We start from the raw sequence: 17332 nt of genomic DNA on the forward strand, positions 1-17332 counted from the left end.
TTGTCATGATTTCTGACGATATACTATACTATGACTTTTTTCATGATTTCGGACGACATACTATACTATGACTTTTTTTCAATACTTTGGGACGACATACTATACTATGACTTTTTTTTTCATGATTTCGGACGACATACTATACTATGACTTTTTTCATGGTTTTGGACGACATACTATGACTTTTTTTCATGGTTTTGGACGACATACTATACTATGACTTTTTGTCATGATTTCGGACGACATACTATACTATGACTTTTTTTATGATTTGGGATGACATACTATACTATGACTTTTTTCATGGTTTTGGATGACATACTATACTATGACTTTTTGTCATGATTTCGGACGACATACTATACTATGACTTTTTTCATGGTTTTGGGCGACATACTATACTATGACCTTTTTTTCATGATTTCGGACGACATACTATACTATGAATTTTTTTCATGTTTTGGGACGACATACTCTCCTATGACTTTTTTTCATGGTTTTGGACAACATACCATGACTTTTTTTTCATAGTTTTGGACGACATACTATACTATGACATTTTTTCATAGATTTGGACGACATACTATACTATGACTTTTTTCCATGATTTTAGACGACATACTATACTATGACCGTTTTTTTTCAGGATTTTGGACGACATACGACTTTTTGCCATTTTTATAACATACTACACAATGGCTCTTTTTTTCCTTTTTATGAGATGATCTGCTGAAATTATTTTGCATTGCATACTATACTGTTTCTTTCAAGAACAAGAACCGGAAAACTTTGTTTCTACATTTTGTTATATTCTAAAAGAAGTTCAAACACAGTCAAATAATACACAATACCAGTTGTTTTTTTTTGTTTTGTTTTTTTTTTAATTCATTTATTTAATCTCATATACATTACCATACAATAACATCACATTTTTTAAAGTGGTAACAGGTGCCGGAAAATGCATGTTTTCCTTTTACTTTTTAAGCATTCTGACTTGAAAAAGTCATCCCACACTCAAATTGACATTTTTCTTTTAATTTATCATTTCAATTTTTTGCATAATTAATCAGATTAACAGGATGTTGATATTTCCTTAATCAAGTTGAGGGGAACAATTGAATGATTTCCTTCCCTCCTCTGTTACAACACCAATAATTTTCTAACATTGAAAACTGGCAGCTGGACTGTGACATCTCATAGCAGATTCTTCAAGATGTGTTCAACAGCTTCTGGGAAACTGTCACATGTCAGGTGGGGAGGAGGGTTAATTTTCTTCTCGTCTCCTTCTCTGTATTTACCTGGGAGGAGATAAAGGAGTATTTTAGTGGTAGTAAAAGTATAGTATGTTATAAAAACCATGAAAAAAGTCATCGTATAGTATGTCGTCCCATATCATGAAAAAAAAGTCATAGTATAGTACGTCGTCCCAAATCATTAAAAAATGTCATAGTATAGTATGTGCTAAAAAAAAACTCTGATAAAAGTCATAGTATAGTATGTCATCTAAAATCATGAAAAAAAGTCATAGTATAGTATGTTGTCCCAAATCATGAAAAAAAGTCATAGTATAGTATGTCATCGGAAATCATGAAAAAAAGTCATAGTATAGTATGTCGTCTAAAATCATGAAAAAAAGTCATAGTATAGTATGTCGTCTAACATCATGAAAAAAAATTCATAGTATAGCATGTTGTCCCAAATCATGAAAAAAGTCACAGTATAGTATGTCGTCCCAAATCATGAAAAAAAGTCATAGTATAGCATGTTGTCCCAAATCATGAAAAAGGTCACAGTATAGTATGTCGTCCCAAATCATGAAAAAAAGTCATAGTATAGTATGTCGTCTAACATCATGAAAAAAAGTCATAGTATAGCATGTTGTCCCAAATCATGAAAAAATTCATAGTATAATATGTTGTCCCAAATCATGAAAAAAGTCATAGTATAGCATGTCGTCCCAAATCATGAAAAAAGTCATAGTATAGTATGTCATCGGAAATCATGAAAAAAAGTCATAGTATAGTATGTCGTCTAAAATCATGAAAAAAAGTCATAGTATAGTATGTCGTCTAACATCATGAAAAAAAATTCATAGTATAGCATGTTGTCCCAAATCATGAAAAAAGTCACAGTATAGTATGTCGTCCCAAATCATGAAAAAAAGTCATAGTATAGTATGTCGTCTAACATCATGAAAAAAAGTCATAGTATAGCATGTTGTCCCAAATCATGAAAAAATTCATAGTATAATATGTTGTCCCAAATCATGAAAAAAGTCATAGTATAGCATGTCGTCCCAAATCATGAAAAAAGTCATAGTATAGTATGTCGTCCCAAATCATGAAAAAAAGTCATAGTATAGTATGTCGTCCCAAATCATGAAAAAAGTCATAGTATACTATGTCGTCTAAAATCATGAAAAAAAGTCATAGTATAGTATGTTGTCTAAAATCATGAAAAAAAAGTCACAGTATAGCATGTTGTCCCAAATCATGAAAAAATTCATAGTATAATATGTTGTCCCAAATCATGAAAAAAGTCATAGTATAGTATGTCATCGGAAATCATGAAAAAAAGTCATAGTATAGTATGTCGTCCCAAATCATGAAAAAAAGTCATAGTATAGTATGTCGTCCCAAATCATGAAAAAAGTCATAGTATAGCATGTCGTCTAAAATCATGAAAAAAAAGTCATAGTATAGTATGTCGTCTAAAATCATGAAAAAAAGTCATAGTATAGCATGTCATCGGAAATCATGAAAAAAAGTCATAGTATAGTATGTCATCGGAAATCATGAAAAAAAGTCATAGTATAGTATGTCGTCCCAAATCATGAAAAAAAGTCATAGTATAGTATGTCGTCCCAAATCATGAAAAAAGTCATAGTATAGCATGTCGTCTAAAATCATGAAAAAAAAGTCATAGTATAGTATGTCGTCCCAAATCATGAAAAAAGTCATAGTATAGTATGTCGTCCCAAAACATGAAAAAAATTCATAGTATAGTATGTTGTCCCAAATCATGAAAAAAAGTTATAGTACAGTATGTCCTCACAAAAAACGAAAAAAAAAAAAAAGTCAAAGTAAAGTTTGTCAATAAAAAAAAGTCAAAGTATGGTATGTAAAAAGTCATAGCTTAGTATCCATCAGTCAGTTGCTGTCAGGTAAGTTCACGTGGAGACAAGAAAAGGAAGAACTGAAAGTGAAACTGGTGGAAGGATTAGAATAAACTGGAGGAGGACGTTTCGTCTCACCAGTTCTGACCAGGATCCCCAACATCCCTGCGTTCTGAGCACCACCCACATCATCTCTGGCATCCTATGGGAAAACAGCAACGGGGCACAAACCACAGCAAACCAGCTTTTAATAAAGTGTACACATCACTGCACTCATGTTCACTGGCTGCTGTGGAAATGGTTATAAGTTGTTTAAAATTTGTTTCTTCCTAATCAAATTTTATTTTATTTGGGGTAGAAGTTCCAACAGTTCTCTACAATCTGATAAATATTTTTTAGAGAAATTTAGTCTCATAGAACAATATTTAGTTGAAAAGAATTTTCTATTTTGCGTGACAGGTGTCAAGTTTGGAAACATACTTACATCTCCTATCATGACGGCTTCATTGGGGCTACATCCCAAATCAGACAGAGCCTGTTTAAAAAAACAAACAAAAGAAAATGAGGGCTTCTTTAGAGGTTATCAAGTTTCATTAATATAAAATCAATTCGGACAATACTAAAAGGAAAAAACCCACAAGAAATACTGACGTCAGACATGAAAGGACACTACAGTTTGTCGAAAACAGCAAATCATGAGTTCAGTTTCAAATAATATGTTTCAAATGTTTGTGATAAATACAAATTTTGCCTCCCTTTCTTTTTCTTGAGTAAAATGATCAATGTCTAACCTGTGTGAAGAAAGTCTTTTCCGGCTTTCCCACCACAGTAGCTTTACAGTCTGTAGCGTACTCTAGTCCTGTCACGAAGGGCCCGGGGCCCAGGGCCAAACCATTCTTCCGTTTGTAGTACCGAGCCTTATGGATGGCGATGAGAGGAGCTCCATCCAGGATCATTCTGGGGAGAAATAATCAAATCAAGTTTATTTATATAGCACATTTTAAAACAATGGAAGGAGAGCATTTGATTTAGAGCGGAAGGCTATTCCAGCTGCCACAAAGGCACGATCTCCCTTACCCACCGGCATTGATCGCGGGAAAGTTAAAAGACAATGTTCGGAGGATCTGAGAGGTCGGGAGTTGGAGTAGGGGCAGAGAAGTTCAGCAATTTACTGGGGTGCCAGCCCATGTATGGCTTTAAATATACGTGATTAACAAGCTTCACTGTATGTGTCAAAAATAATAACTTGGAGAAAGACAAAGTACAACAAAGTTTAGACGGCATTTACGGAGTAAAGCCTTGTTCCCTCCCAGCAGTCCGCTTCAGTTAAGTTCGTTACATATTAGATAAGATAAATAAAGGTTGTTTTTTGTGACGAAGTGACAGTGACCTTGAACTTTGACCATCTAATTCATATCAGTTCATCCTTGAGAATGAGGCAAAGTTTGTGCCAAATTTGAAAAAACTCCCTAAGGGCTTTCTTGAGATACTGCGTTCACAAGAATGAGACAGATAAGGTCACAAAGATGTTGACTCAGACCTATAACCCCCAAAATCTAATCTTCTTGAGTCCAAGAGGACATTTGGGCCAAATTTGAAGAAATTTCATCAAGGCAATCTTGAGATATCATGTTCCTGTTTGAGAATGGAACGGACGGACAGACAAATGGATCAACAACCAAAAAACATGAAGCCTCTGGCCAAGGCTATCGCAGGTGCAGATGCATAAAAAGACAAATTAAAAACTTGATTTTGCTTTTTTTTTTGTACAAGCGAGATTAGAGACTAGACAGTAACATAACCCGTCAGGAACATCCAAAAAAATAGGAACTGATATGTTCTGTGATTCACTGAACAACGAGTCTCCCACCTGAAAGCCTTGTTGAGTGCTTCATAGTTGAAGTGATCGGGAGCAAGTCCGATGACGACCGCGTTTGGCTCCGACGTGGAGATACCTGGAAATGGAAAGACAAGATTAAGATTATTCCGTTGGAAAACAGTTGCTGAATAAAAACTGCAGTCACAAATGTAAAGTGTTGTTGTATTTATTCATCTCATATCATTTTAAATTGATCAGTTTGGGTTCTCCAGTGCTGAGTGAATGGGCTCTTATAATCTTTATTCATCCCAGTGAACTTCTCTCTTTTTCAACCCTATCCACACAGAGGTCAGAGGTCAAGATCAGCTCTAACAGCAGTAGTTTACTCTTTGGCTCCTGACCTCTTTAAACAAACTATTGGCAGCGCAACAGGTTGAATGTTGTCACTGTTTGTTTAACACTGACAAACCCGCTTTAAAAAAGGCGGTAAGGATAAAACAAAGGTTTTGTAGCAGCTGCAAAATCACTAGATTGGAATGGAAATACAAGGTTTTCAGGTTGCTGAAACAAATACATGTTTTCTCTTTGGTGTAAGATAGTCCAAAAATATTAGCAATCATGAACAACTCTCCCAAGCCCAAAAGCAGGAGTGCTGAAACTCAAATCTGTGATGTCGTAGGGTATAAAGTCTGGAGCTGCTCCACAGAGATGAACAGGGGAAGATGTTCAGTGGTTCCCAACTGGTCCTTAGTCATTAGATTAAGGTCCTTCACAAGTCATGTGTGGTCCATTCTTAAACAACCCTCGACCTACCAGTTGGGAAGGACTGATCGAAAGGTGCGTTCGTTTTGTACTCAGAGGTCGGTAATTCCCAGTTCCCAGTCGGAAGTTTAAACTTGAATGCACCCTGAGATCGGATTTCCAACTCGGAGATTCGGAGCAACTGCATCAACCCCGACTTACGAATTCAAGATGGCTGCCGGTCACATGCATAGTGAGTAAACACTCTGCTAAAGTACTGTTTATAGCAGTTTTATCTTATTTGTTTTACATTAGGTCAGCCTCATCTGCGGCGGTCATCAGTTGGAGTGCATGATGGTTTTGAAGCTGTCTATGCTCCGAAAGTGCGAGGGCAACAAAGGCTTTCTTGCGGGCGTCCATGTTTTTTTCCGACTTGTCCACCGTTGTCAACTAGAATGCAAAAACTGTTGACAACTCGGAGGTGACGTCATTCACTTCCCACTTCCGACCTCCGAGTACAAAACGAACGCAGCATCAAGCATCACTCTATTACTTGAGTAGATGAGCCTAACAGGCACACTGTACATCAGTCTGGGCTTTGGTCTCTTTATAATGAGACAGATCAGTGATGATGGAGCAAACAAAGCAAACAGCTGTGACAGACACACACACACACACACACACACATCTATACTCACAGCTCCGTACCAGTGAAGTCTTCCAGTGCGCTGTCCTCCACCAGCAGCAGCGGCCTGTGTTGCTGCTTCTCTAACAAACTCCTGGCTGCACTCAGTGAAGTGAAGATCTCTTTTTCCTGCAGAGTGATGTTCATTTTAAAAAATAAAGTCATGAAAAAGGAAGAAAAAGCAAAAGAATCTGTGTTGATCTGTTATGAATCACCTCAATTAAATCATCTGCCCTAAATTAAACATGGCTTTGGATGTTTCACCTGGAGGTCAAAGTTGAGCCGCTGCAGTCGTTCCAGTAAGATCCTCTTACTCTCCTTTGTTGTATTGGTCACAAACTTCACAGCTACAGATGCCTGCCGTAACCTGACGGCGCCAAACACAAAACCAAACATCTTGCTTTAAAAGCACAATTAGAATTTATATGAATCTACAATAAATTTAAGGATGACTCTACACCCTCCATTTTGTGCTGTTCCGTACCTCTTCAGGGCATCCTGCGCCCCGGGCACTGCTGTGTCTTCTATATGTAATGTTCCACTCAGGTCGATGAGCACGGCTTTCAGAGCCCGTTTGCCCGCCATGCTGGACACCTGCAGAGGAGGACGTGATATACGTAACCTATGGTTCAACGGGCGTGAGCATGGTGACACAGGGTCCTGCTTTGGAACCATCTTAGAGGCAGTGTTGGACACTTACAATTCATAACATCATAGATTTAACCAAGATTTTGATGTGATATGTGTAATAATAATCTTTGTTATTTGGTTAGTGTAATTCTACTTTCACTCACTTTAAATAAACAGCTGAAAACCGGCAAACACTGAGTCCGCTGTTAGAAAAGAGCTGCTGGAGCACAGTCCCCGATTAGGATTTTTTAAACTGCTAAATATGGCCAAGGTCCGCTGTAAATGGAGATTTACTCCCTTTAAAAAAGCTTATTCTTTCATAATAATATATTATTTTAGAGATTACACATTCATAATCATAATTCACAGAGGTAGTAGCAGAACTGATCAGATCATCAGGACCAACTGAGCCGATTATTGACCGCTTTGTCCCCAGAACTGATGGCTTCCTGCCTGGACTACAGATTTTGGGATTGTACTTTACTGCTCCCTGACTGTGTGATCCCCTATTATTTAGACATGCTTGGATTTCTGTCATGTAGTTATCAATGTGAGAGTACAATTAATGCTCTTAATACCCACCCAGAATAGCTTAAACACACACACACACACACACACACAGACACTCACACACAGGCTGTAGGTCATTTATCTATTATTTGTATTGAGCTCAACTAATAACAGGAAACCGTGCTGTGAGCAAAGTGCCAAGCTGAGAATAAGCTTATTTTCCTGCGTGTGTGTGTGTGTGTGTGTGTGTGTGTGTGTGCGTGCGCTTGCATGTGCGTGTGCGTGTGCGTGTGTGTGTGTGTGGTGGGGATGTTAAAGGGAAACTGGGGTTGTAATTTAACAAACTTCACATTTCTCTAACACTGACCTCTGGTGTGTATGTGGTATTGAGTTTTTAGGTGACTTTATTATACTTGATATAACTTTTGTACTTATTAATAATCATTTTTAAGTGTTCATTCAGATTTGTTTTGTTGAATTGTAATTTAGGGAGGCAAACAGCATGAAAAAATATTTTTAAAAAATGAACAAAAAAAGACAACAATACTGAGTTATTTTCTTGCTCTACAAGCGATGTACTGTTGCTCGGGTTGAGAGAACATCCCTGTGTCATGCCAACAATACCCCTGTAGACACTGAAAGGGCATCTTATTTTCTCAGTTGTATAGCAACAGTTTACAGCGACCTCTGGTTGTGTAAATAAAGGTTGAAATACATAGAAAATAGTTTTTAAGTTCCTCAAGATATCAGATATATCAGATTGATTTTACGGGAAAAGTGTATGACACGGCACCTTAGGTTATGGGCCTTCTCATCACGCTGAGCAGTGGTGTAACCAATAACATAAAGATACCTGCATTTCATTTTCTGCAAGTGCCCCAGTCAGCCATGCCAGTTACCCTGCATGCCTACTAGTATGGCCATAGACCTGAAACACCTAAACAGGCTTTTCTCATAGCAGACATTCTGACTTGTCAAGAGTAGGAAAAGCCCAGGTGTTAATATAATAACATCAACGATGGCTCTGTTGTTTTCAAGTGTTCCAGTGACTGTCACAGAGTGACAGTGAGCGACAGTAAGCGCCTATGGCACTGGTTCCCAAACTGGAGGTCCCATCCAGGTCACCGAACCTTCACAAGGGGTTGCGAGGCCCTTTTGATTTTTAAGGGGTGTAGGAAAATCTTTAACACACAGTGGGCCTATATCACAACCTTTCATTCATGTCTGTGGAGAAAACTAAATGAAATTGATATTTTTAAAGTACAGATTATCATTTAAGATCTAAATGTTCCTTTAAACAGCCTTGTCCTGCATCAGAAAAGCATGCCGTTAAAACAACCAGAGAGCTACAGGCTAAGCGTCTTTGAATTTGTCAAAAAAATACAGACAATTGTATAATTACATCTCTGATATAATGCTCCAGGAAATGCTTGTTGCACACAAACCTGCAGTTGCTGTGCTCATTAACTTAGCAGTTTATCCGTTGTTCTGTACTCACATTGTTATTTATGCACTGATATGTACAATACATAATATAATAAGATATCCAAATTGTCAGTTCACACAGTGAGAGAAAAGGGGTCCCAAAAGGAAAAACTCTGGGAGCTACTTTTCTACGGTGACCATGCACGATACCAGGGACCTGGAAGCAAAGCAGCTACAAATAATTCAGCCATAATTAATTGTGTTAATAACACCTGTGCTTTGCCTACTGTGAAAAGTCATAGTATCTGCTATGAAAAATTATATTTAACCCAGTTTAAGCACTGTATAACTTCAATGGAGGTGTGTGTGTGTGTGTGTGTGTGTGTGTGTGTGTGTTTTAAGGATTTTAAAATTAAATTCAAGGGGACAAATTAAGAGCCTTTGAGAGCACCACTAACCCCACAATACAGCATCATAATCATTGTATTATTTCTTTATTCCTTATTTATTGCCTCTACTCTCAGTTGCACTGGTGTTGTCTGGGTGTTATCAACTGTAATATTGTGATATTTACTGGCCTAGCACCTCTCAAGCTGATTACAGTAAGATTACTTTATCAAATACTTGTCAACCGCCACTACATGTACAAATAAAACAACTTACATTAAGCTAAAAGCCTCATTATCACCATCACTGTTCAACCTGCTCTCATTGGACCTGCATGAATGCTAAAAGCTAAAGTGGCGTTTATTTAGCGTTAAATTTGAACTTTTAATTCCCGCACAGTGAGCGACTCCATCGCTGTCACAAAATGTCGCGGTTTAAACCGCACAAAGTCACAAAAAATAAAGTTTACATGTTTAGAAAGTCAGCAAACTACTAAGCTAACCTTTAGCAACAGCTGCTCCTCTTCCTGCTTCCTGATGACGTTTTCTTCTTCGCTGGTGTCAAATGGGTTTAGTCTCGAAGGGCGCACTGCTGCCACCTGCAGCTCAAACACCGCAACGACCTCTGCTCTCTTTCTTTCAATGCCTGTAACTCTATAGAGATAGTTTTTCTGTTTTGTTTTTTGCTGTTGTTTTTTTTTTTAAATTTAAGGAAAACATCTTTAATAACACTCTCACTTGTTTATATCACTCTCTCTTCTCTCTATTATTTTATTTTTTATCAATTCATATGTTATAATCAGATAAGAGGGTTATCCTCAACCACTTAATCACTCATTAGAATAATAATAAAAAAACAAAAACATATGTGTCCCATCCTACTAACAACCAACAGATGTATCGCATTAGTGGGTCTTTTTAGGGCATTCAGATAGATTTGAGGGGAGGTATTATCTAAACGATAAAAACCATCTCTCTGCATGGCGCCAGACAACACTGATCAAATCCTCTTTTCATATACCTCCAGCGAACAACACGTTTTCGCAGTTTTGTTTTTTAGTTTTGGTTTCCACACAAATATTTTGCAGCCGATCAACTGTGGAAAACATTAAACTAATCTTATACTATGCATGTTTTTGTTCAGATAAAATATTTTTTTTAAATCCCCTTGGTGTAAGTGTTTTTGTTCCTTTTTTTTATTCTAACCTCTATTATTTTTTGGTTTCTGTGCTTTTGTTGTCTCCTTTCCACAGTTGTGTGCCAGTAAATAACATAAACGTGCAAAGATATTTTTCATTTACTTTTCATTTTAATATTTATTCTAAATTTGAACTACCTGCTACCTCTGTTGCTCTGATGGACAGCCTCTCGGTGTGTAAAGTCTCAAACCGTCAGGCTCAGTTTTCTTTCTTTAAATTCTAATTCTATAGAGTTATAGCCACTGTATATATCAATTATCAAAAAAATAGAGTTTATGTCAAGCTTTCAAATGTTGAGCTTGTCTTTTTTGGGTTAATTCAATTCACAAGTGGCACAAAAAAAGGAAATATCTTCAAGTCCCTTAAAAACAAACTCTACTGATTTATCACCCAAACACATCGTGACCTGTGAAGTGCAGATACATTCTCATGTATGATCGCTTACAGCTTTGACCGTGAACCCCCGGCTAAACTCGGACTAATCACAGATCAAAGTGGCTTTGCGGTGCAAATCTCCCTGATAAACATATGCTTCTAATTCCAACAGATCCCCTTTTCCCGCTCACTCCCCCCTCTCACGGACTCAAAACTACAGTAGTGTTAATAAAATGTTTGTGGAGCTTAGCAGAGGGAGGAAGTGGTGATAATTCACAACATACGGGGATTATTAAGGAAGTGGAGCAGGGATGGATGGATGGGGAACAAACATGGAGGCAAGAGAATAAGGTAATATTCACACAGAGCAGCAGAGATGCTGCAGTAGCATTCTCAAGACTGTCGAAATCAAAACACTCCAGATTAAGCTTTCACAACTAAAGCTAGTTTTAAATGGTTATGCATTTCTAAAATGTTAGGAAGAAGTCTGTGAACACTCCTGATGTTCTTACTGTTCAGGGAAAGAAGACAGACGCTGTCAATGGTTACAAATATCTCCCTGTCTTTTAAACCTCAGGTTGATAATCCCTCATAAAAAGCTGAGGCTGAAGTTAAGGTTTCCTTAAAGAAAAAAGCCCTCACTCATCACTGTTTGTCTTACTCCAGGACTGGCTGGCCTTCTTTGACCTTTCTCAGGCTCAGTCACTAGTATTTGTTGATTTATAAAGCCACACTGGGTTGACTCCCTTCGTACATCTGTACCTTGATTGAACAGAGATGAGACAGTAGCTACAGTCTAAGATCTCAAGACTTAGTTTTAATGTCTGTTCCTGGTGCAGACTGACCCGGGAAAGAAATCTTTAATGTGCACTGCTCCTCTCACTTGGAATAACCTTCAAAAAGATTTGAAACTATGTGAACTGGTCTCTCTGCCTGATTTTAAAGCTCTCATAGGTACAAGAATGAATGAGTCTGTTGGATCTTGTCATTGTGCTTCAGTGTTCTAAGATTTCTGTATGTCTTGTATGTTTTTATTGCACGGTTATTTGGCTGTAACTTTTTGTATGTGGCCATCGTGGCCAGGTCTCCTTTGTAAAAGAGATAATTGATCTTAACGGGACTTACCTGGTGAAATATGGGTTAAATAACAACTATTAAAGTTCTATTATTTAGCCAAGATTTGCTTGAATTAAAGTAAAAGTACTGCTGTAAAATGCATTCTCATCACAGTAAGACTGGCGTCATTTGAAATGTACTCTGGAAAAAGTGACCTTTTTATAATTAAAGACAATAAGAAGACTTTCATTTCATTAATCGTCACCACCTGTCCACACTGCTGCCCTCTGGAAGACACTACAGGGCCCTGATATGCTTCACCTTCAGACTGAGAAACAGTCTTTACCTCACAGCCAAACACAATCTGAACTCTCTACCCCAACTTTTTATTTTAGCCTTATCTTATTTTAATGTTTGCAAATATGTGTTGAGTGAATGTTTTCTAAGAGACAGTGAATTTCGTTGTATGTGAACATACAATGATAATAAAATCATTAACTTCATTTCATTTCAACTGAGCACTACGTTTATTTCAAGACAACAAACATCTCATTACCAGCCCAGTATTTTTGGCACTGAGAGGGTGTCGATGTGTAAACGGCACCAAGGTGCATTGCTCTGAGCTGTGTTTGGCAATATTGCTTCAAATCTACATTAAACCCACATTTAACTGAATTCTCTCAGACGGATGAATCACAGAACGTCTTTACACATCAACAGAGACGACTGAGAATGACAAGCAAATATTAAACGTCAGGTAGGTCGTGGATTTCCTTCCTTCAGTCACCAACGACTCTCCATAAAGTCCGTTAGGCACAGAGAGAGAGAACAGCAACAGTAACAGTCTGTTTGACAAAGTGTCGACAAATCCTGAATCTCTTGGTCTGTCGGTTTCCAGGTGAATTTGTTAGGCTCCGTTTTCATCTGCAGTCAACTTGAACTCAGCGGAGCGGGCAGACGTGAACACGGCTTAAAACAATGTTCAACTAACCCAAATTAAAGTCAAGAAGACTACACACTCTTCATCATATTAAACTGAAACAGTTCATGAAACATCAAACTGGAACTGGACTTTTTTTTTCAGATTTCATTAATTCAACAGTTTATATTGTCAGTAAATAAAATTTTCCGACCTGAAGGTGGAAATGTTGAGAATTATTTTAAAGTTCAGAACAAAATGTTGCACTGTCATACTGGAGTCTAAAATAAGACTTGGAGGCAGCCTTAAAAACACTTTGAGTAACTTTGATCTGGTTTCAAAAACTCCCAAACTTCTATTAGAACAATAATAATAAAAAAAGACAGCTGTAGCCTTGAATAAAAATGTAACGGCACATGATAAATATTTACATGTTGTCCAACCCTACTGCTGACAACACTTCTTTACACAGTCTGTGGTAACAACATGATAAAATAACAGCAAAAAACATGAGTTTTGGATGATCATCATCAAGTTTTGTGTTACAATGAATAATTATTTCATCAGTCCGTTCTTTTTGTTTCACACAGACGAGCAGGTCAGGTCAGAGTTAGACCCGCTGTTAGTCTTCACCTCTGACCGGGTCACATGACAGTCCAATGGACAAACATCTCCACCCCGCTGATGTCTGGTGAAGACAGAAGTCTCTGAATGACGGATATTTGTGTGTGTGTGTGTGAGTAACGTCGTTCCTTGGCACGTCTGGTCCTCTGGCTTCCTTTTGGCGCTCGGCGTACCGCTGTCACCCAAACAGTAACAACAGGACGATGCAGGCTGAATTCACTATTATCAAAGGAACTGTGGAAACAACAACAACAAAAACATAATTAGCATATTGTAACTTCATAAGCCTCTAAATACCATGGCTGGCTATCAAACCGCAGCACTTTTTGGGCACTGAGTTTAATGTATCGGTGGCACAGAGAATCCAAAACGGTCAAGTACTGAAGATTAGTAAGTTTATGTGTTCTGTGATGAGATATTTCCTGATTTAAAACAGTAAGTTTGCTGATTTTATCCTGTTTTTGCTTCTAAAAGTTCTTGTGTTGCTACTTTGTGTGAAGAAAAATATTAAACACTGATTCATGTGAGAAGTTTGGTTTATTTTGTCAAATAGAAATAAGGTTTTAAAGGTCCTGTGTGTAGGATTTACAGGGGATACATTGGCAGGAATTAAATACAATATGCTTTCTTTAGTGTATAATCACCTGAAAATTAGAACTGTGTTTTCATTACCTTAGAATGAGCCGTTTAAATCTAGATAAGGAGTGCGTCGTTGTTTACGGAGATCACCATGTTTGTACAATAGCCCATAACAAACCAAACATCATTCATTTTAACAGCCTGCCCGCAACAAGCAGCATCTGAACAGATTTCTTTAATGTGAAACTGCTTTATTCAGTGTTTTTACCTGTTTAAATCACAGAGTCTGTTTGTGTTAGAGAGGAAGAGACCTCTGTGGGTCATTCAGCTCCTGGTAAAACCCCTTTAACATCTGGATTTTAAGTTATAAATAATTATAAATGGAAGATAATACAACAACTATGTTTTCGTTAGTGTATAATCACCCAAACACAAGACCTGCTGTGTTTTTCTTACCTTAGAATGAGCTGTTTATATCTACATAGGCAGTGGCTCTAGATAGGGACATTCACGTTTTCGCATTGGCCACCATAGTTACCGCCTCCACAGCGAGTGGCATTGGAAAAATACAGCTTTTTTTTTTTTTTAATTAAACTTTCTTCGGTGTTTTAAAATGATTTAAATCAACAGGTCTGTTTGTTCTGGAGAGGAAGAGACCTCTGTGGATAATTTGGCTCGGTAAAACCTCCTGAATTCTAACCAGGAGAAGTTTCAGCTGGTTGCAATCTGCAATCCTCACCACTAGATGGCACTACACCCCCCTAAATCTTACACACCTTGGACCTTTACAGAAAACTTTATCCACTGTGAGGTAACAGAAATGACTGTTACAGTATATGTACCAGGAAATAGGGATGCACAACATTGATATATTTGGGGTTTTTTTTGCCTGTACTTAATTGGTCGTTAACTGATACTGATATAAATATAGCTACTTCTTTCCCCACCTAACTTTATTGATCATCAAGTCTCTTCTGTAGTGGAATCAACATCATATTATGCATGTATACTCTTATCGTGATTTGGCCCACCAGCAGCAGATGGAGACGTGAAATACAATAATTTTCAATGTATGTGACAGTCATTCATTGTGCAAAATAAGTAAAAGCATGCTGGCTGAGTCTGATAGCTCATTTTAAAGCCCATAGTGGCTGATACTGATGATGTACTGACATTATCGTGCATCCCTACCAGGAAATCAGGCATTCACTGGAATCTGTGTCTAAAATTTCAGAGGATATACACCCAGCCCTACGAAATCTGACATTCACTCAGGATTAAATCTGTATTTTTCTAAGAGACATAATGAAACAAGCTCTCCAACCTCTCATGACAGTCCGGATTGAGCGGATAAGGGTCAGAATCTGGGCTTTGATTCCTGGATCATCCCCAAAACCTCCAACTCCCTGTTCAACACCCCAGCCGACTGGAGACACAGACACAGACAGACACCAAAAGGAGGAGAGGGAGGAGGAGGAGGGGACAAATATAAAGAAAAGAGAAAGCAAACAGGAGACAACAGTTGGTTAGAGGACAAAAACTTGACAGAAATTGTACGTTTACAGTTATTTTAAACGCTTTAACAGCTAGTTTTACCCTTAATTTTCCCCTTAAGTAGCTCTAAGAAAAGCAAAACCATCTTATCCCACACTGAACATCTCTCTGATGAACAAACCTCAGTTTTCTCCCCCTGACTCTGCTCTGTGTGTGTGCCACCCAGGCAGCTAACAGAGCAGCAGCTAGCTGCTTTAGCTCCGGTATTTAAGCTAACTGTGATGGACGGTGTATTAAATATAAAATAAGACTCACACTTGCTGAGAAACCTCTCCTCATGTAACACAGCCACTGCATTAGTGCACAGGATAGCGGTCTGGATGAGAGAGTAGAGTGTAAACGCCATGCTGGCAACTTCTTCTTCGTCTCCCCCTCCTTCTTCTTCGTGTACCACTCCCAGAGATGCAGCTGCCGTAAACAGGCAGCGGAGGTCGTAAAGTAAAGGAAGTCCCCAGTTAGCGCTCTGTGTCAGCAACAACTTTTATTTCAATTAACTTATTAAAAAATATATAATAATAATAATAATAATAATAATAATAATAATAATAATAATAATAATACAAAAAATAAGAATTAAATTAAATTAAATTAAATTAAACTGAATTAAATTTAAAAACAGATTTATGCGGAAATCAGGTCCCAAAACTGCTATTAAGGCTAATTTTTTATTTAATTTCTTATAAACTTTGTTGAACTATTAAGAATTAAAACAATAAGGCCATCATACTATTAAGTAAATGGGCATAAAACAGACTAGAAAAAAGAGAGGGAAAAGGATGTCAACCAAAATAAAGGACAAAAATAAAATACTTACCAGAAAATAAACAAATAAATAAATAAATAATATATATATATACAAAGTCTAAATAATACAACATTAATTATACAAAACAAATTTAAAGTGGATCGTATTATTTTCAGGGTCAGTTAATTTGTACATTTCTACAGAGTTGAGCAGTTTGTTTGCATAATTTGATTTTGTACATTTTAGGGCTATTTTTAAAATGAGAACCAGACAGGAGATCCACACACTGTATTAAAAGCTCACAGTAATCTTCATCAGGCATTTTGCAATTTTTGCAATATCCAAAATGCCTGATGAAACTGAGACGTACAATTAAAATTACTGCAGCTCTTCTGTCTTGGTCTTGCTTAAGTTTGGATTTTTTGATCCAGCATCTGTAAAAGGTTTTTTTTTTTTTTTTTGGGATGTGTGTGCCCTCCACCCTGCTTGTTTTCTAAAAAATGAGCCCATAAAAAGACAGAAAATTATTTTAATTTATGAAAAATATTTTCCTCATTCTTCTACTGAAAATTGGCTAATAAAGCTGTAATTGAAAATAAATACAACATTTTAAAAAGCAAAACGATCTAATGTTTTCACAATATTAAGCTCAGCGTAAGTTCAATCAGGAAGACCTTTCTTGTGCTCACCCTTTCACATTTTTCTCCATCCCACTCTCACTACTCCCTCCAATCAGCTGACTGTGGGTGTTCACTCCTCTAGTTATCCAATCACACTTTGCCACAATCTCTCAGCCAATCAGGATGCCACTGCAAAATTTTAAATCTGCTCTCTCTTCTGCTGCTGTCAGCCATCATTGTAGGCAGAATCTTAGCACCCTCCTCCACCCTGTTCACCTCCAGCCATCGTATAAACAGTCCAGGACGAGCTCTCAAAGACTCATTCCTCTACTCATCCAGATCATCGGCAC

General features: G+C 37.4%; 2 protein-coding genes across 2 annotated transcripts; both read right to left on the minus strand.

Moving 5' to 3' along the window:
• Window positions 1–857: 857 nt before the first annotated feature.
• On the minus strand, window positions 858–9861 carry hdhd2 (haloacid dehalogenase-like hydrolase domain containing 2). The gene is made up of 9 exons (XM_033646473.2): window positions 9815–9861; window positions 6845–6954; window positions 6625–6727; window positions 6384–6489; window positions 4986–5070; window positions 3907–4072; window positions 3600–3650; window positions 3254–3317; window positions 858–1298 (listed from the first exon to the last, which is right to left on the minus strand). The coding sequence occupies exons 2-9, from the start codon at window positions 6943–6945 to the stop codon at window positions 1195–1197; spliced, it is 780 nt and encodes a 259-aa protein (XP_033502364.2). The 5' UTR covers window positions 6946–6954; window positions 9815–9861; the 3' UTR covers window positions 858–1194.
• Window positions 9862–12444: 2583 nt separating this feature from the next.
• Window positions 12445–16024, minus strand: ier3ip1 (immediate early response 3 interacting protein 1). The gene is made up of 3 exons (XM_033646400.2): window positions 15873–16024; window positions 15388–15489; window positions 12445–13718 (listed from the first exon to the last, which is right to left on the minus strand). The coding sequence occupies exons 1-3, from the start codon at window positions 15961–15963 to the stop codon at window positions 13663–13665; spliced, it is 249 nt and encodes an 82-aa protein (XP_033502291.1). The 5' UTR covers window positions 15964–16024; the 3' UTR covers window positions 12445–13662.
• Between the last annotated feature and the right edge of the window lie 1308 nt (window positions 16025–17332).

Source organism: Epinephelus lanceolatus, chromosome 19 (assembly GCF_041903045.1).
Source record: "Epinephelus lanceolatus isolate andai-2023 chromosome 19, ASM4190304v1, whole genome shotgun sequence".
Taxonomy (NCBI): domain Eukaryota; kingdom Metazoa; phylum Chordata; class Actinopteri; order Perciformes; family Serranidae; genus Epinephelus; species Epinephelus lanceolatus.